The sequence below is a fragment of the Myotis lucifugus genome, unplaced genomic scaffold (genome assembly GCF_000147115.1).
Source record: "Myotis lucifugus unplaced genomic scaffold, Myoluc2.0 scaffold_17, whole genome shotgun sequence".
Classification (NCBI taxonomy): domain Eukaryota; kingdom Metazoa; phylum Chordata; class Mammalia; order Chiroptera; family Vespertilionidae; genus Myotis; species Myotis lucifugus.
In genome coordinates this window covers 8,086,854-8,112,228 of record NW_005871065.1, presented here as the reverse complement: position 1 = coordinate 8,112,228, position 25,375 = coordinate 8,086,854, and the positions used below count along the sequence as shown (strand labels likewise).

At 35.4% G+C, this 25,375-nt stretch overlaps 1 protein-coding gene across 1 annotated transcript in view; it reads right to left on the bottom strand.

Annotated features, from left to right (window-relative positions):
* Positions 1-25,375, bottom strand: part of MTBP (MDM2 binding protein) — a 51,171-nt gene that overhangs the window by 18,662 nt on the left and 7,134 nt on the right. Inside the window, exons 7-15 of the mRNA XM_023750957.1 lie at positions 24,914-25,029; positions 20,831-20,967; positions 18,938-19,032; positions 18,060-18,132; positions 16,253-16,370; positions 9,752-9,925; positions 8,426-8,533; positions 2,999-3,160; positions 944-1,061 (exon numbers count right to left, since the gene is read on the bottom strand). Of these exons, the coding sequence (XP_023606725.1) occupies positions 944-1,061; positions 2,999-3,160; positions 8,426-8,533; positions 9,752-9,925; positions 16,253-16,370; positions 18,060-18,132; positions 18,938-19,032; positions 20,831-20,967; positions 24,914-25,029 (1,101 nt within the window). The remainder of the gene's footprint in view (positions 1-943; positions 1,062-2,998; positions 3,161-8,425; positions 8,534-9,751; positions 9,926-16,252; positions 16,371-18,059; positions 18,133-18,937; positions 19,033-20,830; positions 20,968-24,913; positions 25,030-25,375) is intronic.

Below are 25,375 nucleotides of genomic sequence, written 5' to 3'. Positions count from 1 at the left end.
TAGACTGAGCTGTACTGCTTTACACAGACTGCTCTGCATGGCTACTTCTGTTACTACTTAATGCTTGCGGTGTTCAAGATTATTAACAATTGATTTTTATTTCAGAAAAAAATAAAACATGAAAGAAAAGCTTTATTAATCATAAGGCAAAATTCCTCACTAATTATAGAGGGGAAATTCTTTCAAAGGGGATACGGGGAAAATCAAAATCCTGGTTAAAGCTGGAGGTATCCTTGCTTAGAGTTAGAAACTGGAGGGAAAAATTCTACTTGCTACCAAATGCAGTGAGGGGCTCACCTGGGGTCCCCCCAGCACCTTCCTCTCTCACCTGGGAGCCCAGAGGAAAAACAGAAAGCACTCTCCCTGCAAAGGCCTAGGTCGCTCTGGCCTTCCTCTGCTTCCTGCAGCAGGAGCCCTTCACCCACCTGACCCACTGCATGCCAGTACCCAGCACGGCAGCTTGAGGGCATGTCAGGCACAGACACACGCAATGATGACTCCAATAACTGGGTCCTCCCTCCCTCCCTCCCTCTCTCAAATCAATAAAAACATATCCTCAGGTGAGGATAAAAAAAACAACAACAACAAAAAACTAGTATCTCATAAACACAATGTGAGATGTAAGAAAGTTCACTTAAAAATATTGAGCTGTTGCCCTGGCTGGTGTGCTCAGCAGTTAGAGCATAGGCCCACAACCCGCAGGGCCTTTGGGTTTGATTCCCAGTCAAGAGAACACACCTGGGTTGCAGGTTCAATCCTAGGCCCTGGTCAGGATGCATGCAGGAGGCAACCAATCAATGTGTCTCTCTCACATCGATGTTTCTCTCTCTTTCCCCCTCCCTCCCTCCTTTCCACTCTCTCTGAAAAGCAATGGGAAAAATATAATGGGGTATTAACAAAAAACAACAACGAACAATAAAATACTAAGCTGTTTAAATATTACCTCATTTTTTGTTTAGCTTTTTCAAATGTTTCTAAATTTTGAAGAGCATGCCTTTCTGGCCATTCCAGAGGATTGGTTTCCACTAGACCTGAAGAAATAGAATCCACTGGACAGGTGTCTAAAGAGAAAGAATACACATAAGCACTGAAAAGCATTACACACCGATTTACTACATTAAATGTATACACGTAGATACACTCATACATCCATGTGTGGGGGGGGGGGGGGAGGGTTGTGCTTGAGTGTGCATAAAGGCATGTTGGATTCAATTTTTACTTCAGACATTCAGTGAGGCTCTCTGATAGCCTGAAATGTGCAAAATACCATATAAAGTTTTTTGGAAATGAACAAACAAACCAGTATTAAGCTTTCTTTTTCTTATCTCCTCATAATAAAAGTGCATCTCTCAAGACCTACATCAAGTCTCTCAGCTCCTAATGAAGAGTTCTGTAACTGTCCTAGTTACATTTCTCTCTTCAAAATGCATATGCATTTACCTAACTAACAAATATACAGCATGTACTTCATACAAGACAACTTCCTAAGCCATTTATCAAGAATGCAATCCTCATAACAACCTGTTATCCCTGATTTAAAGATAAAGAATTGAGGCTCAGAGTGGTTAGGAAACTTGCTCAAGGTCCCATAGCAAGCAAGCTGCAGAGCTGGGGTTCAAACTTCTTACTCTTGCTCCAGAGCCCATGCTGTAATCAAGAAGCTATGCTCTCTCATGTATTGAACACATCTCCCAGTTACAAGTAACCCCATACTGTCTCCAACATCTTTCAGATTATTCCAAACTGCTATTTAACGTTGGGACTGATAATGTAAAAATGATGAAATGACAATGACAATACAAATAACAGCTCAACAATTTGGGGGCACTTACTATGTTCTAAGTGTTTTATATGTATCAACTCATTCTTCACAATAAATCTAGTGAGTAATATTCTTATCCCCATGAGGAAAGAGGCATGGAGAGGTTAAACAACTTGCCCAGACATTCAGCAAGGAAGAAACAAAACTGAGACTTGAACCTTGGCAGTCTAGCTCCAGAGCATGGGCTCTTAAACATACTCTAAATGCTAAATTTATATTTTACTTTCCAAGTAGATCAGAAGCCCTTAGAAAGACTCAAATTTTTACTTCTTTCTGTGCCTTCATGGTGTCAAACAGATAAAAGGTACTCAATACACATTACTGTTAACTTGATTCTTCAGTCATATTCTTATTGATCTATGGAATAAAAATGATTCTCACAGAATAAAAAAAAAGTTATCTTGTACATTTAAAATGCTAGGCAATCTTCAAATGTTTTCTTGTTACGTCTTGAAAAGCTTCAATCTACTCAAATTCACCACCACAATAGAAACCAGGAAGGAGAAAGAAATGCAGTTACTATAAATGATTTCCTGCTCCCTCAGTAAAGTTTGGAGACTGTCCCTGCTACAATGAGTGCCAAATGTGGAGCATCTTATTATAAGTGGTTTTAACTATGTTAAATTTCCATGTAGGCTCTATTTTTTTCACCTATGAAAACATAGTGTAATAGAAACCCACCCATTCTAGCAGCTTAGTGAGAGTAGTAGAATCACCTTAAAAGCCTCTCCCCTCTGCTCAAAAACAACTATACTGATCATGCTCTCTGACAGAAGTAATCAGAAAATGTTTAATCATTAAATGATGAGAAATACAGCTCACTATTTATACACATACACACACACATATATCCAGTAAGTCTTCACTTAACGCCTTCGATAAGTGCTGCAACTTTAAGTGAAATGACATTAAGAAGCCAACTTTACCATAGGCTAATTGATATAAACCAGTTAGGTTTCTATGGCATCTCATCAACGTTCTAATTAAACAATGTTGAATGAAATGATGTTACTTGAGGACCTGTTGTGCTTGTATATACAAATATTTGTCAATTATTTAAGTTTATAAGATGCATTTTAATTTGATCAATATATTTTATTAGTTTTAATAATAAATAGTAACTGTCATAAATGCCATACAAAAAACAACTAATATTTAAAGTAACAAAAAACTTACCATTTAACAGATTGGAGGTAATAATTTTGTCTGTTTTTCTTAGAATTGTTTTAGGAATAATAGCTTCAAAATGATCTAAAAAGTGTTCCCTTGTGAGTGTTAACAGACTTTTGAGTTCATCAACAGAAACCACTTCGGGCTGCTCTGCCAACTTTCTCCTCTCTGTAAGACAACAGATCAACAGGACTAACTATATCACCATTACTTTAAATCCTCTCTAAAGCCCATCTACTACTCATTTTATGAGAAATATTTTCAAAACTGAAATAAGTGAATTTATCCAGCAAACAACATTCCTGTGTAAGCTTGCTTTCATTTTAATCCCATTTGTAGATAATGGTAGAATTCCCAATTACGTGAGAGAGACAGAAAAAGAATAATTTGTTAACATTGAACGATGAGAAATGGTAAAGCAAGTTTACAAAAGTTTTCAAAAATACCTTGCAGAGTCTTATGCTGTTATTTTGCAAAAATAAAACCTGTAAGACTTTATTGAAATAAGTTAATAAACTTGACCACTGCTACTTATTTCTTCTCTTTCCCAAAACTAAAATCAGAGTAAAGGAATAAGAAAAGACAACAAAAGAAGAAACAATTAAGGATCACAGTTTTCAATACATCTCGGAAGATGAGATTATGGTGGAGACAGCAAAGCAGAGGAGGTCATGAAGCAATTTGTCTACAATAAAGCAAAATATAAAATATTCCAGAAAAAAAATTAGGAGAAATAAAATGGAACTGCTGTGTTGAACATATGAATTTAATGATGAGTGTGTGGCAGAAATATTGGAGCCTCTGGGAAACATAACAGTATTTGGTCTATACAGAAGAATAGACAGATTAAAAAGAAAGTGATAACAAAAGCAAAACAAAGATTATGCAAGAAAGAAGAGTTGCTCATTATCATATATGACATGACTCAGCAGTAAACTTCTATACATAGTCATAGTAATATTAGAACCATTGATTTAACCAAAATTCATGACTTTACTGCAAAGGGTGTGAAGAGAAAGTGAAGCTGATGTGAGAACACTAAAGTCTTTATCTCAGATGTTAAGATGATGACTGAAATTGGTAAACCCAGAAATAGCTGCCTACACATATTATTTAGAAAACTGAAGGAAATGCCAGAAAAACTAGCTGAAGAGCTGAAGGGAGCTGCCTGTGGGCAGAGACTGAAAGATAGGGAGGGGTGGGCACTGCTGTTTTCCAGTTCCATTTGCATTTTTAAACTATACCCATGTATTGCTTTTATGAAAATATTTCATTTTTAAAACACTTCTGGACTAATAACATTTTCTCCTATAATAAACAGTAAAGTATAAATTCCTACAGAATTCAATTCAACAAACATTTATTATGTACTACCTGCAAAGCACTGTGCTGGGCCCTTAGGCACAGAGGATGAAAGCGCATTCATCACTCTAGGTAAGGTTGGTACATAAAAACACAAGGGAACAGGCTGAGCAGGTAGTGGCCAGACTTGGGGTTCTACTTTAGACCATCAGCTTTATGAGAAATGCCTCTGTAAAATCCCACCTCACCAATGTGGATATTGGGAGGGTCATTCCAGTTCTCATCCAAGGTAAGTAACACGTGGTTTCTGCAGTCGGAACACTAGCAATGGTAAAGTAATAGTAGCAATATATGCAGCTTTTATTACATCTTAGTAAGAAAATAAAAAACTGCTGGGAGCCATCCGAAAACAAAAGTTATCAATGATTGCCTTTCATCTGAAAGGTGTACAAGTAATATGCTTTGGAAACTAGCCCTACACTTGTATTAACTCTAAAAACATACTTAAATCATGAGCCTGACCCATACTTATTAAAACTGTTAAATATATATAAATATGGCAAACTGGAAAGCAGGGTAAGACTTCTGATTGATCTGGATGACTGAGCAATAGAGAGAGAAAGTATATAGAGATTAACAGGGGTATGAACAGGAAAATTTACTAAGGTGAAAATAATCTCTACACAAATGATTTTGTATACAAATGGTAGATAAAAACTTAGAAGAAATATAATGGATTAAAGTTGAAAAATAAATTAGCAAAAGAATGCCATTCCTATAAAACCTGGTAATAACTAAGAATTTATTAAAGGAAAATCCAGAGCAGAATATCTAAAGGATCAACTGATGAGTATCAGGTTTGCACTGGGTTCTATAAATGCTAAAAAAGATTGAAAAGCTCAGAGTAGTGACCACAATATTGGAACAAAATGACAGTACTGATGTTTGGGTGTGTTTTGAATCATACTGAACAGCCTTTTATTTAAAAATTGTTCAGTATTCTTAAACTTTTTCTTTAAAAATCAGTGAAACAAGATATTTCATATTTTCAAATACAAAAAGTTACAAATTACAAAAAAATCAGGTAAAATCTATATATTAAAAGCCTAAGGGACCATCCAACTGTCCGCCCAGTAACTATGATGCACAATGACCACCAGGGGCCAGAAGTTCCAACCAGTAGCTATGACACACACTGACCACCAAGGGGGAGATGCTCTACGCAGGAGCTGCTGAGCTGCGGTGACTTGGCAGCTGCGGTTCTCGGGGATGCACCCGGAACCAGAGAGGAATTCCGGGGTGTGTCACCTGAGAACTGCCCTCTTGCAATCTGGGACCCCTCAGGGGATGTAGGAGAGCTGGTTTCGGCCTGATCCTCCCAGGAACCCCACCTGCGAGAGGGACCCCGCTCACTCTGCAGACAACTTTCAAGCGGCCTGGTGCTGTCCCAGGTGCTGCCAGCCAGGGAGGGACCAGGGGAGGTTGGCTCCAGGGCGTGTCTGGCCCTTCTCACCCAGTCCCACCTCTGTGGCCAACTTCTAATTAATTTCCTTTCAATGTACACAAATCCATGCACGGGGGCACTAGTATAAATTATAAAATTAAACATTTTAAATATCATTCTAAAAAATAGTATTAGATATAACTTCTAGAAATAAGTAAAATGAATTAAAATAAAGCATTCTAAAAAATTAAACCCTAACCAAGAATTTTATTTCATTTTTGTTTTTTTTAAAAATAAAGAGCCTCAATAATGTGAGCCCATTTTCTTTTTTTTAAATATATTTCTTTATTGATTTCAGAGAGGAAGGGAAGAGAGAGACAGATAGAAACATCAATGATGAGAGAGAATCACTGATTGACTGCCTCCTGCATGCCCCTTACTGGGGATCGAGCCGGCAACCCAGGCATGTGCCCTTGGCCGGAATCGAACCTGAGACCCTTCAGTCCACAGGCTGACGCTCTATCCACTGAGCCAAGCCGGCTAGGGCATGAGCTCATTTTCATGCACACTTTCCTGGTTGCTCTTTTTGGTTCTGTACTAGTCAGAGGAAAGGGGGAGGGGAAGTCGGGGGATAAGTATAAATTTACTCCATGTCTTAATTATTTTCAAAACCCTTTTGGAACAAGTTTTTGTTTTTCATCAAAGACCACAATCTTTGTACTGCTTCTGAATCGTTGTTTTTCTTTCCAAAGAAAGCTGTCCCTATTACATTACTGATTTTTCATCATGCATAAATTGATTAATTTTATATTCACTTCTTTGAAATCACTGATATACACACTCAGATGTTCTTACATTGGAAACTTCGTCTTCAGCTATTGTCCTCTGTCTTTTGAGACACAGGAATTCTGAACAGATGCATTTTTGTCCCCAAATTGTTAATCCAACATTAACTCTCTAAAGAGAGAAGAGATTGGCTCAGCAAGCATTTCTATCATAAAGGGATTAACTGAGTCATTAATCTTAATCAAGATTTAATGCTTCAGATTGCAAGTTGGCCATTTCATGGCTATGCCCAGAGCTGGTGTCTCCAGCAGCTACCAGCTCCAAGGCTTCCTTCAGCTTCAGGCCCCCTACCTGCCTTTGTCCTTTGCCTGGAGCTGAGGCATCCTTTTGGCTGCTACCTGGGTTACAGCTCAGCTGCTGGTACTTGTACATTTTCAGCATTTGTTGATCACTTATGGTCTTCCCCCTCCCCCACACCCATACCCCCAGAGCTTCCAGTCACCCCTGCAGGCAGCTATGAGGTTTCAGCTGTTAGTATTTCCCTTCCTGACTATGTCGGAGGGCTAGTCCTACTGGGGTTCACTCTTCTTACTCAATGGAGAGATGCACCAGCTTCAAAGAGGGACCTGTCCTTCCACTCTAACAGTGTTTCTGGTGGGAAGGGGAAGGGAGAGAGGTGAAGATGAAAGGAAGGGGAGATGTTGAAGGAACTGAGTTTAAAAGGCTGCAGGAGGCTTATTGTGGCAAGGAATCAGGGCCTACAAAGAGGTTAGCAGGAAGAGAACAAAGTCAAGAAGGGAATAATACTGCTGGTTGATGTTTGAAATAAAGATTTTCCATTCACAAAAATACTAAAATTTCTATTTGTTGCTTTATTTTTTGCATTTAACATGTACTACTTTTTATTGAAACTGATTTGCCTTTTTAATTATATTTTCCTTAAGCTAATATCATTTTCATAGTGAAAAAAAAAATCAATGGTTGGAAGAGTTCAAAACCACACAATTATCCTGGCTTTGTACAACTGAAAAAGAAGGTAGTTCTTACATGAACAACCGAGACCAAATACTCTAAAATTATTTTCCATTGAATAAAACAGGCTATTTAATTCAAGATATTTTTAAAGTGCTTTCAAAAATGGTAATTTTTACTTTATAATGTATCTACTTAATTCTAATATCATTTTTACTACAGGTAACTAGTGAGGCTTCACAATTTGATTTAATTTCTTAGAAATTCTATCAATTAATTACAGTAGCTTAAAATAAGTTCATATTAGGTACTACTGAATGTCTACTTATAAAAAAGTGTTATGAATGATAACCAAGTTAACATTTAGTATATGAAAAAAAAACTTAAACTATGACCCCTGAAAAGGTGTTACTTTCTTGAATAAGGAAAAATCCATAATGCCAACTTCACCCATTATGTGACATGTGCTTAATTATTATTGGTAGTCATGATTAAAGTCTAAGAATCGATGCTCAGGTTAACATCTTAATTTCTCCGAACGTGCATTTTCTTCTCTTTGCAGTCTTTATTCTCTTATGACAGCTAAAAGTATGTAAAAAGACATTTTAGAAAGAGCTCTATGTTAACCAGAATACAATTTAGGTGTCTCCTAGCATACATTTAAAAATGCTAAAATACAGAATTTTCCTGAAGAAATATTTCTATAAATGTTAACTGTGATGTACAAATAAATAGGAATATTTTTAATCTGGTGGGGAAAAGTTGCGGTCTTTTTCTACTCTTACATCACCTCTACAAGAACAAGAATAGTTCTACAAATGAGTGTCTTACCTAAAAGACAATGTATATAAGAAAAAGTGTGGAAATAACAATGAATTATGTCTGAACAGGTTCTTACAGTAGAATAAAATGTACAAATTGTTACTTACTCAGACATTCTTTCAAAGCCAGAGCTTGAACTCTGGCTAACTGCTTCTCTCTTTCTATAAGCTGCTCTCCAGAAAAATGTGGAAGCGACAAGAAGTCAAAAGGAATACCTGAGACACAAAAAAAGGCAGTATTAAAGATATTCTATGACAACAATTAATATTCAGTTCCCAGCTAATGCGCTAATTTATAATTTAAAAAGTAAAAGCCAATTATTCATCTCTCTTGATCTTGCATATTTCCAATTAAATAATTAAGCTGCAAAAAATAAACATATTAAATTATTGTGCATTTTAAACTTTGACCTGCTTCTTAAGCTGAGGGAATTTAGGTAGTAGAGTAGAATTCCCTCATCACATTTTCTTCCATAGGCTCAGCTACTGAAACTCCTACACAGAGGGGAGTGCGGAGAGGATGAAGGGAGTAAAGAGGGTCAAATATATGGTGATGGAAGGAGACTAGACTCTGAGTGGTGAGTAGACAGATATTGTATTATAAAGTTATACACCTGAAAATTACACAGTTATTAATCAATGTTACTCCAATTCATGTAATTAAATTTTTTTAAAAAATGATAATTAAAAAATACACTCCTACACAAAACACAAATGGAGTAGGGTTAAGTATCTAAAGATGGCCCCCAATGACCCACATGTCCTGCTATTCACCCACTGTGTAGCTCTTCCACAGTGAATCCTGGCTAGCCCTAGGAAACCAATAAAGTATGGTAAAGTGATAGTGAATGACCTCTAGGCTAGGTCACAGAAAGCCTTGAGGCTTTCTAGAACAATTGCTCTAGTCTTCACATGACTGGACTTCCAGCTGTGTATCTGCAATCAGATGTGGGACTTTAATACAGAAACTCCAGCTGGGCTGAGCCCAGTCAGCAGGACGATGAGACATAGTAATAAATAGTCATTTTTAAGCTAATCTTGGGGTCGCTTATAACACAGTAATAAACACCAAAGCGTACAGGTTGAAGAGAAAAGAAAAGGTGAGCAATAAAACAGAATAAAATGCTTGAGAGAAAGTAAATGAAAATGAGAAATTATAGAAAAATAGTATGTGTTTAAAGTGGACTATACTGAAATTGTCCTATTTGGAATCAAGGGCTGACCTAGTAAAATTTACTGGGTACAATATAAAGGGATTAATTCTCTATATTCTAAATTGTTCAAATACATAATACTATGTTTAAAATAAAAGATAAATTTACTGAAAGTGAAATGGAGTTTGGGGAAAATAAGTTCATTGAAAACCACAGAAGTTAATTATACCTATATACACAAACAAATGTAAAAATATTTTCCACTCAAGTTGACACTTACTCAGATGGGTTTCTCCTGTCCTTGCTTTCATCTTTCCATGAATGAAACTGAGGGCAAATGAGCCATTGATCTGGTTGGCTGAGTGAATCAGTGTGGCTTTGCATTTTCTACTGTCATTACCTTGTAACAAGAGGTAATAGCTAGAACACTCTCCTTTCACTTCAACATCTGGAACTAAACAAAAACAATGTTTAAGTATGTGAAAATTCACCATGCAGCAAGGCAGAATCATACACCGGACCCAGAGAATATGACATCCTGTGTTATTTTAAAACAAACTGTTACCCAGTATATTTGGGGCTAGCAGTTGTTCAATTAACTGAGAAAGCTGTTAAAATTAGGGAATCAAAAAAATTAAAATAAAATCTGATAATCATTATAAAAAAGATACAAATTTTAAATTAAAATGTGTGTACTCAATTATTAACTTTTGATGCTGCTCATTAGAGTTCCATGATATTTTTCTTATACAACCCACTTATAATGTATCAACTACTATTTCCAGCTTCAATTTCTTTAAAGGGGAATAAACTGACCCCTGCAGGCATGCACAACTCAACTGGTGGGAGCCGCAGTGTACAGATGTACTTAAGAGTAGCTTTTTGCTCCTTGCAGTGGGCACCCATAATGTATTTTTACAGAGGGAATGGAGAGCATTCATTAATCTGGCATGCCAGTTACATGAAGGTCAGTTAAGACAGCTTCTAGTATATTTTAAAAACAAATCAAGTGAGGGTTATAGTGAAGGTCGAAGAAAAACTGTGATGCCTTTGAAAGTAAAAATAGAAGCAGAGTCCTTTTTATTGAAGATGGTGAATTGGACATAATCATTTATTTTCACTATCTCCTGAAATTCCATGAAATGAGAATAAAGAGAATGTTAAAATAGCAGAAATCTCCAAGGACTAATATCTGAGAGAAGAGGATAGTGACTAAATTTTGAAAGCAGGAAAGCAGATGAACGAATGGTAACAGGCCTCAGTCTCTTAATTGCTACGGAAGCTGAGAAAAACAGAGGAGAAAGCTTAGAAGGAAGACAATTTACCCTTGACAGGAGACTCTGGGATGGTGGTCCCAGATGGCACTGGAAGCAAAATGAAGGTGAAATAAAAAGACAGGTTGAGCATGCATATAAGCATAACCAAGGGACACAAGACACTGGGGGATAGGGGAGGATGGGCGAAGGTCAAGGGGAAAAAAAAAAGGAGACATATATAATACTCTTTGTAATACTTTAAGCAATAAAACAAAATGAAAAAAAAGACAGGTTGAAAGTCTGTTTGAGAAGCAATATGGCTTCCCGGTTCCTCCTTGTTCTACTCAGGTAAATGGCTGTCCTTTCCCCAGCCCAAAAAACCAGTGGCTTATCCTCTCGAGAAGATAAAACAAGGTGTCTCTGATCTGGGAGATACAAACAGAGCTTAGGTTCCGAGTTGGTTATCAGTGGATTAGGTGAATGATTCTATATAGAACATTGAGGCCCTTTTCTATTCTTCATCTACATAACTTCCAGAATTTTGGAAGCCAGATAGCAGGACTGAGACTTCTTTTGGAAATGTGGTCAGCCCTAGAAGACAGACTAAAGAATCCCAATATTGGGGTCACCTAATGTAATGTTGCAGCAAGATCACCCTAACATGAAGATCCCAGTCAACAAGCTCTACCCATACACCCAAGTTTTCCAAACAGCTTTCTGGTACTCTCTCTTAAATATGAGCAGACAGCCAAACATTATGAGACTTAAGGAAAGTCTTTACTATGAAAGCCAGATGCTGAAAGAAACAAACAAAAAAAAGGGACTTGTAGAGAAACAAAGAATATGGCGTAAAAAAAAATCACGACAAAAACAAATCAGATCACTAAAATCCTCAGAGATGATATTGCATCAACTAAATAAGAACAGAAAATTACAAGAAAAGAACATTAACTTAGAAAAAGCTCATGGAAATTAAAATTAGGAAGCAGAAATAAGATTTCAACTAATAGGTTAGAGATAAAGTTCAATGAATCTATCAGAAAATAAGAGAAGACAAAGAAATATAAAATAGGAGAGGAAGAGAGAAACCCAAACCAGGAGGTACAACATCCAAACACAACTAACAAAAGAGGGAACATTAAAAAATGGAGGAAAGGAAATTATCAACAAAATAATTATAACAACATTGTCCCAATAAAAAGACAAACTTCCAGGCATGCTGAGTGCCCCATCTTATATAATCCTATATAATAAAAGCGTAGTATGCAAATTGTCCCCTCAACCGGGAGTTCATCTGGGAGTTCGACCAGGGGGCATAGCTGGCCAGAGGAAGGGCGGGAGTACCAGGCCGGCAGCTGGCAGCCGCTAGGGACCCTATCAGTGCATGAATTTCGTGCACTGGGCTTCTAGTACAAGAATAAAAAGAGCCCTGGCTAGGTAGCTAAGCTGATTGGAGCCTCGACCCATGTACCAAAAGGCTGCAAGTTTGATTCCCAGTCAGGGCACATATCCAAGTTGCTGGTTCCATCCACAGTTGGGGTACCTATGGGAGGCAGCCGATTGATGTTTCTCTCTCCCTTCCTCTCTCTCTAAAATCAATAAAGTGCATATCCTCTGGTGAGGATTTTAAAAAGCAGAATAAAAATAGATTCTACAAAATGCCAGAGAAAATGCATGCTTAGAAGGAAGGAAGGAAGGAAGGAAGGAAGGAAGGAAGGAAGGAAGGAAGGAAGGAAGGAAGGAAGGAAGGCAAGAGTGAGAATGGCACGAGAATTCTAAACAGCACCAAAATTTGAAATGCGTTCAAAATTCGTATATATACTAAGAAAAAAAATCTATTGTAAGCTTATTACAATAGTTTATTTCACAGATTTGAGCATACTGTGGGTTAAAGCCTATCCCCCAAAACAATTATGCAATACAAAAAACACACAATCTTTTGCAATTAGCTTGAAATAGGAACGTTAATCCAATTCACAAACATCAATCTTAGAAAAGGAATTTAGATAAAGATTAGAAAGAAAAAATGCTTGTTACTAGTTGTATTTGAAACTAAGATTTCCCAAGACTTAGTGACCTTAATTCATTTACCAATTTAGCACTTTGCAACTCAAATTACATATCTTCTCAATGCCTGATATCCTTTCCATATTTATTTAAATCCCATCACCTTTATTAGAACTTTAATCACTGAAGCCTATAATTACAACAATCTTATTTTCTTTAAAAGAAAAACATTTATTTTACAGAATTCCCCTAATCATAATGACTATGCAGTCATTTAAAAAATGGTGTTCCAGATCTGGCAGGTGTTAATTCAAGACTTATTAAATAATTTTATGTAAATACAGAGTAACAGATTTATAATTAGCATAGTTATTCAATTCCCATAGCTTTTCCTGAAGAAATAAGGGGAAATGATTACAACGGAAAATTCTTCTCTATTTTCATCTGTTATTTTTACACTGTCAACTTCTAAGAGATTGATTGGCTTGCATGTTCCCTCCCACCAAAACCAAATATCCATTTGGATCTACTATATAGGCAAGATGGGAGAAACAGAAATTACATGTTTCCTTTAGTTGCATCAAATTTTATAAGTAATATATAAACTATAATGAAAACTGTGTCATTACTAGTTTCATTCACAAACAAAATTTTAGCATAATAAAAACCAAGTTATATTTTATATCAATACATTTCTCAGCAGTTCTTAAAATCCTGTAGCCAGTCCCCTCTTTTTTATAATAGTTCAACAATATAACTGGAAAATAGTATTTCAAATGATATCATGAAAAATATTCCAGGATAATTTGGGAAACGACTGTTAAGTGAATATTCTAACTTATTGAAAAGTAAATAATATACCCAATTATTTTGATAATGATGATAAATATTAAACAATAAAATAAAATATAATCCTCAAGGTAGGCATTTTTGGAGATCACACATTTTCCAATGACATCGTTTTTCAAGCAATTCTAGACCCAACTTTTGAAATGGCCCTTCGAGTCAACTGAAGAGGCAAAAAAGAAAACATTTTTTTAAAATCAATATACTTACTTTATATTCATAAAGCATTTCCAAAAAATGTATTGCCTACTTTCATCCCCCACCTTATTTGTCAGACTAAGCTTCGATGATTTAGTGCAAAACTTAGCTGCCACCAAGAGTGTTCAAGAAAATTCCCTGCCACAATTCTATAAAGAATCTAAAATCGATCAAGAAATGATATTGTTCACTGCTGAATCCTAGCACCTAGAATAATGCCCTGAATACAGTAGACACACTATAAATATTTGCTGAGTGAATACTTTCTCTTTGCCACTGAAATCTCTTTCAAAATCTTTACCAGAGTCCTTTATCCATTCTCAATATGAAATTTATTCATAGGTCAGTTATGGTGTGTAATTTTAACCTTATTTGTGTCAGCTCACTATTTCAAAACACTTTCAACACTGATTTAAGAATGAAGAAGGTACATGCTTCAATTCAAAATATTTCATCAGTTATTAGTCTAGTCTCTTTATTTTTTTTCTTTATTAAGGTATTACATATGTGCCCTTTTCAGCCCATTGCCTCCCCCCACACCTCCCTCATGCCCTCACCCCCCTGTTGTCTGTGTCCATTGGTTAGGCTTATATGCATGCATACAAGTCCTTTGGTTGATCTCTCTAGTCTAGTCTCTTTAAAATATTTTTATTAGATGACTTGTCTGTCAGCAAAATAATAAGACTATTTTTTTCAAGAGTACCTTTAAAATTTTTCCTTTGAAAAGAATTCAAATTTTTTAAAAAAATGAGGCAACAATAAACTTAGAAATGTAAAGTTATTGTGGATGGCCTATAGATGCATTCAGACTCGGGTGCAAATTCTGCCTTCACCCTGTAATTTAAGTTTCTTGATTTCTCTGTAGGTTAGCTTTCTCATTTGTAATATAAAGTTAGGGGATGATCAACATCTAGTTTTTAACAATTTCATAAAACTTCTCTGTGAGCATATGATAAGCCAGATATTTTTTATTGTACAACTGGCTTTTCAATACAAGTTTTAAAGAGAAGTCTTGCTTCAGAAATCTAACAGGGTTTACTGAATTGCATACTATCTAATAAAAGGGTAATATGCAAATTAACCATCACTGCATCACAAAGATGGCAGCACCCAGTCCTCTCAGCCCCGCCAGAGTCCCCGAGAGCGGGCAGTTTGAGCAGCCTGGCGGAATGCTTGCTTCATCGCCATGGTGACGAGGCAAGCATTCCACCCCACTGGCAGAGGGCCTCTGGGCAGTGGGCATGGTGGGGGGGCGGAATGCTTGCCCCGGCGATGAGGCAAGCGTTCTGAACCCGGCCGCGGATGGGTCTCTGGGCCGCGGAGAGCCTTTGGGCAGTGGGCGCAGAGCGGCCAGGCCCCGCAGAGAGCTACTGGCACACGGATTTGTGTGCAGGGCTTTTACATATAGTTCTTATTGCCTTTTTTCCAGTACCATAATAGTTTCTGAGTTTTTTCCTGAAAACCCCTTTTAAAAATCATTCTTTTGCTACTCTTGTAATTTTTTTTAATGTTTTTATTGTTTTTAATGTTTATATTGATTTTAGAGAAAGAGGAAGGGAAAGGAAGAGAGAGAGAAACATTGTACATGCCCCGACTGGGGACCAAACCCACAACCTGGGCATATGCCCTGACCGGGAATCGAACCAGTGACATTTAGGTACACAGGCAACTCTCAACCAACTGAGCCACAAAGGCCAGGGCTCTTTTGCAACTCCTAACTTAAGCATACCTAAATGGGGAATTGGTTTTCTATTTTAAGTCAAACCATATGAAATCGCTGATATTTAACAATTTTTGATATACCCATATAACAATACCATATGGTTCAAACTAATACATATGTATGTATGTATTTTATTTCATCAAGGGATAATATGGTAAACCTAAGGAACTGATAAAAACTGGTACAAATTTTGGTTCACACTGAACAGACGAAGTCTATTAAAAGGCTTTTTTTTTACTTTTCCAAAAAGCAAAGTATGAAGGAACACACGTTAGCTGTGTTACTTTGGGCAAGTTACTAACAATTTGAGCTTCAATTAACTCAGGAAATACTAGGGTTTGAATTTAAATCATCTGATTTTATAAAAGAAATAAGAATTTCATTTTTACAATGTCATCTTGGTTAAGAGCACAGAAAATTGTTTTTTTAATATACTGTATAATAAATTAAGCACTTGTTTTTACAAAGTTTATTCCCAAAATGTCTCCAAAAAACCCATGTTCAATGTAATTAGCTATCTAATTAACCCTAAGTTCTGCCTGAGATCACTGATATTTTTTGAATGTATATACTTTATGTTACAGTTGGTTGTTAGAGATAATAAAAATAAAATCTTCAAATGATGTGGATCCTTTTTAATTAGTAGTAATACATATTATTTTCCCATAAAGAAAAATTATCTCCATTGAAAATTTGATAAATATTGCTTCTATGTCATACCATTGAAACAACTTAAAGATTTCCTACTTACCACTGATTGTCTTAGGCTTTTTAGCTATGTATTCCTTCCATTTTCTTGAGCTGAGTTGGCTGGGAGGTGGAATAAGTATGTTACTAATAGTACATGGCAATACAAAAAGTGCACCAACCTATTGAAAACAGAATATACTTTTAGTGACTGCACATTGAGATTAATTCTTAAGTAGTATCATCTGACAAGCTTCCTCTCATATTTCACCTACATAAAATGTATTTAGTAATACTCTCTCCCAATAACTCCACTAAAAACAAAAACAATGCCCCACCTCCACCCTACACCCCCAAAAAGCCAAAGACCAGTCAACAAAAATAGAGAAAGTTCTTCAAAGCTATAAGCTTTTTTGGTTATAAATCTCTAAAAACCTTATTATTCACATATCTGCTTCAAGTTCAGGTTACAGGTATAATTTCTTCTTTTTCTGAAAACTAATGAGAGGCCAGAAATTCTATCATCAAAAGATTTTGTCATATTTAGCCATAATTTTATAACCTTTTGATTGGATGGATTATTGTTCTGGCTTCAAAATTAGAATAATTTAGAAAGCAACTTCAAAACTTCTCTTCCTAGAAATTAAAGATTTAATGATAATAAGTACAAAATGCAAAGAAACCATGAATCACATGCCAGGAAACATACAGCAGCTTCTCACTGATTTATGAGCAAACTCAACTTATTCATCTTTGTATTCCCAGGGCTGGCCATACAGATGCTTATTAAATATTTGTTTTCAAAAAACCACCATAATATATTTAGGTAAATTTTTAGTTTGATTAAGCACTGAATAAACAAATTGCAACTCTGAAAGTGGCATTTTCCCACTTATTTTAAAACACAAGCTATAACAGTCAGCACATCTCAATAAATATATATTTTTAAACTCTGGGGAAATTCAGTTGGGGCATTTGCACTTTTAATTGCCCTATGTAGATGCAAAATCACTTTTTTTTTTTCCTTGCAAAATCACTTTTAACTGTTCTCCATAGATGGATGGGTTACAAGAGATGTGATACTCAAATAAGGCATTAATGTGCTAGTTTTACTGCTACTTATTACTTTTACTTATATATTATTAATTAACAGACATAAAAATAAGTATATTAGAAGAAAATAAGGTAAATTAAATGTGCTTATTTTCCTTTATTATTATAGTAATAACCTTTTTCATTTTAAGTCAAATGTATTTTACACAGTCAAGAATTAGACATTAAAAATATTTAGCAATGTAAAATAATCACTAAGTATAAAAGATCTATGTGTAATTTTCTAAGTACTAAGTCCTAGTTCTTCATTGTTGCATAAATAAGACTTCAAAGTCCTAAATGCACGGCAAAACTGCACGACCCACAGACTGTGATATGACCATGCCAGATCAGGGCCCAGTTATACTTGACAATTACATAATCATTATAATTAGAACTTCACATTTGAGAGATGCTAAATGAAGTCCAATGCCTAACCTATAGCCTGATACAAACGTGGCTGGACCCACAGGCCAAAGAAGTGACCAAGTTTTTGAGGCATCTCTTTTTGACTAAACATTTGCTACAAACATGAATGACATTTCTAAATCTTGCCATGAAGTTTATTTTGAAAATTTCTTCTAAAAAACAAAACAACACTTCATGTCTGCAGAGGACTTTGGAGTTATTACGAAAAGTCCAAAGTGGCTTAATATAAATTAGGCCCAAAATCATGTTATATTAAAGAAACCAAATCACTCAAAAACAGATTTATAAACTATAGTTCCTTTTCTCACACATCGTTAAATATTGAGTTAGAAACAAAACACATTCCCTACATTGCCACATAGAGAAGAAATCTGCTCCAACAATAACATGGAGTTCTTCTTGGTACTGTTTTTTGTCAGTTCTCTGAACTAAGGAGTTAAAGAAATGAAAGAATGGTAACTGTAAAACAATTCTACTCCCTAATACAAGTTTGATTCTCCAACTCACAAGGTGCTTGAATTTATTTATTAAAAATTTTAACTCTAGGAATTTACAATTACTCCTTTCCTTAAGGATAATTATTTTTCTGATTATGAAAATATACCAAGAAATAGTGTTAGTATGAATGGTATCACTATAAACTTTAGAAACAAGAGATTTGTAAAAACTTTAACTTCTAAACAAAAATTCAAGGACACTATGCTAATGTTCCATTTTCAGCCAACATTTTCTTTTTTATACAAAGTATCCTGTTCTTAGGTGTATTTCTAAAAATCATTACATTTTTTAAGAGAATTTAAAATATGTTGAATATTTACAGGTATAAATGATCACATTCATTATTTACTTTCGTATATAACAGATACAATAGACTGGCGCGAACCCATTCTGTCGATGGCAAGAGAAACAACTGAGCATTTCTGGAATATGAAAATTACTGTTTTTCTCCGTGTATTCCTAACACTTCTCCCTCCTCCCAACCCCATAAGCAGTAAGTAGCAATCAGGAAATCTTCTGCCTCGTCTAGAAGTACAAATACAATACTTGAGGAGAGGAATTTTCTCGAAAGTTGTAGAACTTCTCTTAAAACAATGGCAATGAAAAGTATACTGAATACTATTCTTATATAAAACAGCTCAATCAAACATTTAATGTGGAGTGGTACAAGGAAACATTCTACCCAACACAGAAAATGTAACCTAAAATGAAGATATAAATGAAAGGATACAACTCGAATTCAATGTCCGACAGATAGCAGGAGGGTAGGTCTGATAATTTTATCAGCTGCACAAATTCTAAAGCTAGGCCATAATAATGGAAAACCTAGAAAAGAAATTGAAATTATATAATACTTTAAACACTAGTAAAATTGAACAAATAGGTGATTAAGGTTTAAAACTTTAAAACGAATCTAAAAAAGCATGTATTTACACATAATGCCAAACACACATTGCATCCTCTATAGCAGACAAGAATTTCTTCCATTTCAGTTCTACATATCAGAGCCGAGAGACAGACATGGAGATTTCTTAGGAACTAGAAAGGTATTAACAGGGAGACGATGAGTCATAGAAAGAGGAAAGCAACAAAGTTCTCAATCTTTCCTGTTTATTCTCAGCAAGACAGACAACCCAAGAGACTACAATATTTTTTAAAAAATTAAGAATTTACAAGACTGAGAAAGCAAAAGAAAGGTGACTCAGAATGAACTCAGGTTGAGTGGTATACCGAAACAAACAAACAAAAATCCTTGGAGGAAACACTGAAAAAATTAAAATTAAATAGAGAACTAGTGAAGGCAGGAGTGCTAATTAACAAAGTTCCACTCAGAAATAACATTGCAGTATTTCTTTGGGTAGAGCCAACAACTAAATTAGGAGTGAGCTAATGAAGAAGGGCAGGTATTTCAAGAGATGGGGCTAGAGTGCTTCATAAGAAGGGCAAAAAAAAGTAAAGATATCTTGAGGAACCAACACAAAGTAGTAGACTGGCAGAAAGCTGAGTAATTTTACAATGTAAGTTTATGTGTGAGTATATTTGTATACATATACAGTGTATATAAACATACATATATACAAATATAGTGTGTTTGTGTGTGTAGAGAGAGACAGAGACTGAGAGATTTACATGTACTGAAGAGGTTGTACCCTAAGATTCTCTTCAATTGAAGCAAAAATTAGATATGCTATTCTTACTTAAATGGTGTACTACCAAAGATGAGAATTTGAGATCATCAATCTTATGTTCCTAATCTTTAGAAAAGAATTTAATATTCCTGTGAAAGATGGCCATGACAAGTTGCTTAAAGTAATCAATTCTGAACAGCTATTGGGAAATGTGTTTCTATCGCCTTTTCGTGTTACCCTTGGATCAGAAAATAACACCCATCCATTTGACATCAGTATAATGTTATGACTGTTATATTTTGCATTCTTGAATTAGGCCTTTTAAAGTGAATTTCTAGAGTGCTTCTACATGCATAGCTCTTATGTTATTATTCCAATGTAAAAAAAAAAAGCCAATTAAACCCTCTTTAATCATTATTCTTTATAATTACTTGCATTTTAAGAATAAATCTATGGTGATATGGGACAAAAACCTAACATTTTAAACACAGTAAATGAAGCATATGTCCAGTACTGTGTCAGAGGCTATTTTCTCACCCCATTTAACTCTCATGATAACTTTGTAAGATAAGTGTGTTATTATTGGCTCCACTTCACAAATGAGTTAATCAATCTACCCAAGGTTATAATGCCTCATAGGTGACAGAGTTAGGTTTCCAACCCAGGCCTGCCTAACATCAAAGCCTCTCCACTTTCCACTGCATCATACTCTCTGACCTTTTCAGTCTAAGAAAGGTCACACAGTAAAGTCCATGCCAATGGCAGTTGTAGGTCTATAATGACCTAAAGTTAGGCCCGTTTCATTAAAACAATATTTTTAAAAATCTAAAACAATAATAGTTTTGCCAACATTTAATGTGATAACACAGTATAATTTAAACACTTAATTTTACTATCATAAAAATACATTAGTAAATGTGAATTTATAATTCGAACTTATAGGAACAAAAATATGCATGAATGGATAACTGCAAAATTAATTAAACATAGATTACCTTTGGTAAACAAGTCTTATCCTTCGATGGAATTATCTTTTTGTCAAGAAAGCAAGTATTTAAGTTAGATGTATTAAAACTCTTAGGTGCAACTCCCTTTAAACAGAATTCAGGAAAACAAATTTCACATCCAAACTAAAAAGAAATCAAGAGGAAAAAATTACAGACATCATGAATAAAGTTATAAAGATTAATACATCTTCTTGCAATGTAAAAGTTGGGAGGAAACCCCTATGTGAATTTATTTTCCTTTCTTCAGCTCAAAGTGTGGTTCCATTTATGTACAAATCCCACTTATTTCAACTCACACATGAATTTTTCATGAAAAGCTCTCCTTGGCCCTTCACCAGCCTGTGAAAGTATATTAAGTCCATTCTATGCAACCACGGAACCAAATAACCTCCTTTGCATATACTTGTTCAATATCTGGCTTCCTACCAGTCTGGAAGTTCTGCAAAAACAGAATTTGTTCATGCAACAACGGAAGCTGCTGATGAAAGATCAATTCCTGCAGAAGTAGTAATAGCAGGGTTGCTAATAATAGCAAGGGTAACAACAATGATCTCTAACACTTTGAGTGGTTACTTTGTACTTTAAATAATTTAGTTCTCATAAAAATCTATGAGCTAGAAGCTATTATTATCCCTGTCTTACAGATGAAGACAACTGTTGCACCAAAAGGCTAAATATTACCCAACATGTCATACAAAACTACCAAGAAATAGAGTTGGGATTTAAATGCAGGCAATCTAAGTATAGAATCTATGTCCTTAATCACTATAATTCCTCTAGGCTAAAAGCTATTTTCCACCAAAAAAAAAAAAAAATTGATTTCAAGTTTTAAAAGCATCCAGTGGAGATATGGAAAAGAATAACAGAATCACATGAAAATAACTGGTCATTATCAGTCTGTATAAAAACATGTAGTTTCAGAAAAATTATACAAAAGCAATTCTCCTAGCTAATCGTATCTTGCACACTTCCAGGTGGCTATATGATCTGTTTACATTCAAACCACTGCAGAGCCCAGCCGGTGTGGTTCAGTGGTTGTCAACCTATGAACCATGAGGTCACGGTTCAATTCTGGGTCAGGGCACATGCCTGGGTTGTGGGCTAGATCCCCAGTAGTGGAAGTGCAGGAGGCAGCCCATCAATGATTCTCTCTCATCATTGCTGTTTCTAGCCTTCTCCCCCTCTTCCTTCCGTTATCTGAAATCAATAAAAATATTATTTAAAAATTACTAGATGTACCGGTTAATAATGCGGATTTTTTTTTCAATAGATGGAGCTACACATATGTTGATATATATGCGATTTGATATGTATGCTATTTTGTTGTATTGAATATAAGCTTCAAACCTTCATATGTCAAATTTTGTGAAGGTGTTAACATCATAGATATTTTTACACTTAAAAATGTCGAATTTCATGCCAAAAAAAAGAACATTTGTAGGAAGTTTTAATTCATTACTTTACTTAGAAGAAAATGCTGCTAAAAGTTATCATATACTTCAGGAAGCTTATGGTGAACATGCTCCATCTCAAGATACTTGTGAATGCTGGTCTAAACGCTTTAAAAGTGATGATTTCGATGTGAAAGACAAAGAACATCCAGGTCAACCAAAAAAGTTTGAAGATCAACAATTACAAGCATTATTGGATGAAGATGGGTGTCAAACTCAAAAACAACTTGCAGAAAGATTAAAAGTTGCTCAGCAAACAAATTCCAATCGTTTACAAGCAATGGGAAAGATTTTAAAGGAAGGAAAATGGGTGCCACATCAACTGAATGAAAGACAAATGGAAAACGGAAAAGTCATCAGTAAAATGTTGCTTTCAACAGCACGAAAGTCTTTTTTGCATTGAATTATGACTGGTGATGAAAAATGGATTTATTTTGAGAATCCCGAGTGCACAAAATCATGGGTCGATCCAGGTCAACCATCAACATGGACTGCAAGGCCAAATCGCTTCGGAAAGAAGACAATGCTCTGTGTTTGGTGGGATCAGGAAGGTGTGGTGAATTATGAACTTATAAAACCAGGTGAAACCGTTAATACTGATCGCTACCGACAACACATAATCAATTTGAACCAGGCTTTGATCGTGAAATGACCAGAATGTGCCAGAAGACACAGCAAAGTAATTTTGCTTCGTGATGACGCACCATCACACACCTCAAAACCAGTTAAAGACACGTTAAAAGATCTTGCCTGGGAAGTATTAACCCACCCACCATATTCACCAGACCTTGCTCCTTCAGATTACCACTTGTTCTGATTGGTGGCACACGCACTTTCTGAGCAGCACCTCAAAACATTCGAAAAGTGGAAAATTGGGTCTCTGAATGGTCTGCCTCAAAACAAGCAAAGTTCTATTGGGGCGGTATCCACAAATTACCTGAAAGATGGGGGAAATGTGTAGCTAGCGATGGACATTACTTTGAATAAAGCACTTTTGATGTTTCTCTTGAAATTATCGTGTTTTCTTTGGATCACAAAATCCACATTTTTAACCAGTTAATAGTTAATCCGCATTACTAACCGGTTAATAGCTAATCCGAACTATTAACTGGTTAATAATTAATTGGCATTTTAATCGGTTAATAGTCCGTATTATTAACCAGTTAATAGTTAATCCGCACTATTAACCGGTTAAAAATTAATCTGCATTTTTAACGGGTTAATAGTTAATCTGCATTATTAACCGGTTAATAGCTAATCCAAACTATTAATTGGTTAATAATTAATCCGCATTAACCAGTTAATAATTAATTTGCATTATTAACCGCAATAATGCAGATTTTGTAATCAAAGAAAACACGATCATTTCAACAGAAACATCAAAAGTGCTTTATTCAAAGCAATGTCCATCGCTAGCTACACATTTCCCCCATCTTTCAGGTAATTTGTGGATACCGTCCCAATAGAACTTTTCTTGTTTTGAGGCAGACCATCCAGAGACCCAATTTTCCACTTCTTCGTATGTTTTGAAGTGCTGTTCAGAAAGTGCATGTGCCATCGATTGGAACAAGTGGTAATCTGAAGGAGCAATACAACAAAATAGCATACATATCAAATCGAATATATATCAACATATGTGTAACTTCATCTATTGAAAAAAATCCGCATTATGAACCAGTACACCTAGTATATTAAATTAAAAACCACTGCAGAAAGGTTTACCTGAAGATTTTACCTTCCCAAGATTAAGATGAGAAAGCATTCAAATCAATAAGGACCCAGCCGCATTAATTCCTGCTGTCTTATTAGAGGTTATATTACACTATTATTATGGATAAATTGAAAAGGGAAAAAAAGACTAGTAATAGGTGCAATAAACCTTTACAGGAATGCAAGCGCCTACTCATGTTTCCACGTCACCCTGAACAAATATTAAGAAACTTGGTTTTAGTTTTGTCTATATACAAAACTCTAGGACATTTACTTCAACAGGGGCACAACTTATAAAAGACACCAAACATATTCATAGAAGAAATGGCAAACAGAATTAAAACCTCAGAGAAATTAGAAAGTCCAACTAATCTGATAGTCTCAACTTGCAGTTAAGAAATCTGGGGTCCAGCAAGGTTAAAAAAAATTGCCCAAAATCAGAGAACTGCTTAGTAGAGGGCAGAGATTACCTAAGCTAGTATTATAGGAAGAGATTATGTCCTAAATAATTTTCCTATGTATGTGATAAAATAAAGACGCTTAAACAACATGCAGTTAACTAATGTCAAATTCTATATTTTTAAAAAATATATTACATTCTAGAACTATAGTGTCCAAAACATAATCACAGTGATTACTTACATTTAAATTAACTAAAGAAAAAAAAGTTAAAAACTCAGTTCTTGGGATGAATAGTCACATATAAAGTGCTCAGTAGCAGTATGAGGCTAGTAGGATACTGCAAAAGCACAGATAGAACATTTCCATTACCACAGAAAGTTCTATTTACAGTGCTATTTTAGAACATCTTTATAAGGTACATTTTTACTAAGATTCATTTAAATTGTGTTATGAATAAAGCTGAAAGGACTGCTTGGCAAACTCTGATCACTGAGAATCCCAGTTCCCTCTCTTTTCCCTATCTGGATCTTTCCCCTCCCAAATTCCGTTGAGACTACAGCATTCCCGAGATCTTTCAAAGATACAACATCAGCAGAAAGGTATTCTGCAATTTTTTGACAATATCTTTAAGTAAAAGATTATAGATTAATATAGGGCTTTACATTTTACTGTGATATACAGTATATAGTTTAGAGCATACCTAACAGGCACAACTGCAAGTTCATATGGCTGCTTATATCTACTTTTTAAAATATAGAATACCCATACAGTCAGCCTCTGGGTGAGATACTATCTCCTTTCTCCAGTTCAATAAATCTCTACATCCCCAGGCCATGAAATATCTCCTATTATATTACAGTCGAAGAAAGAGACTTTACCTCAATATGTTTAGGTCTAACAGTATAAATCAGACGCGCGCTCGCGTGCACACAGGCACACACACAGACACATAAACACACAGACTCGCCGA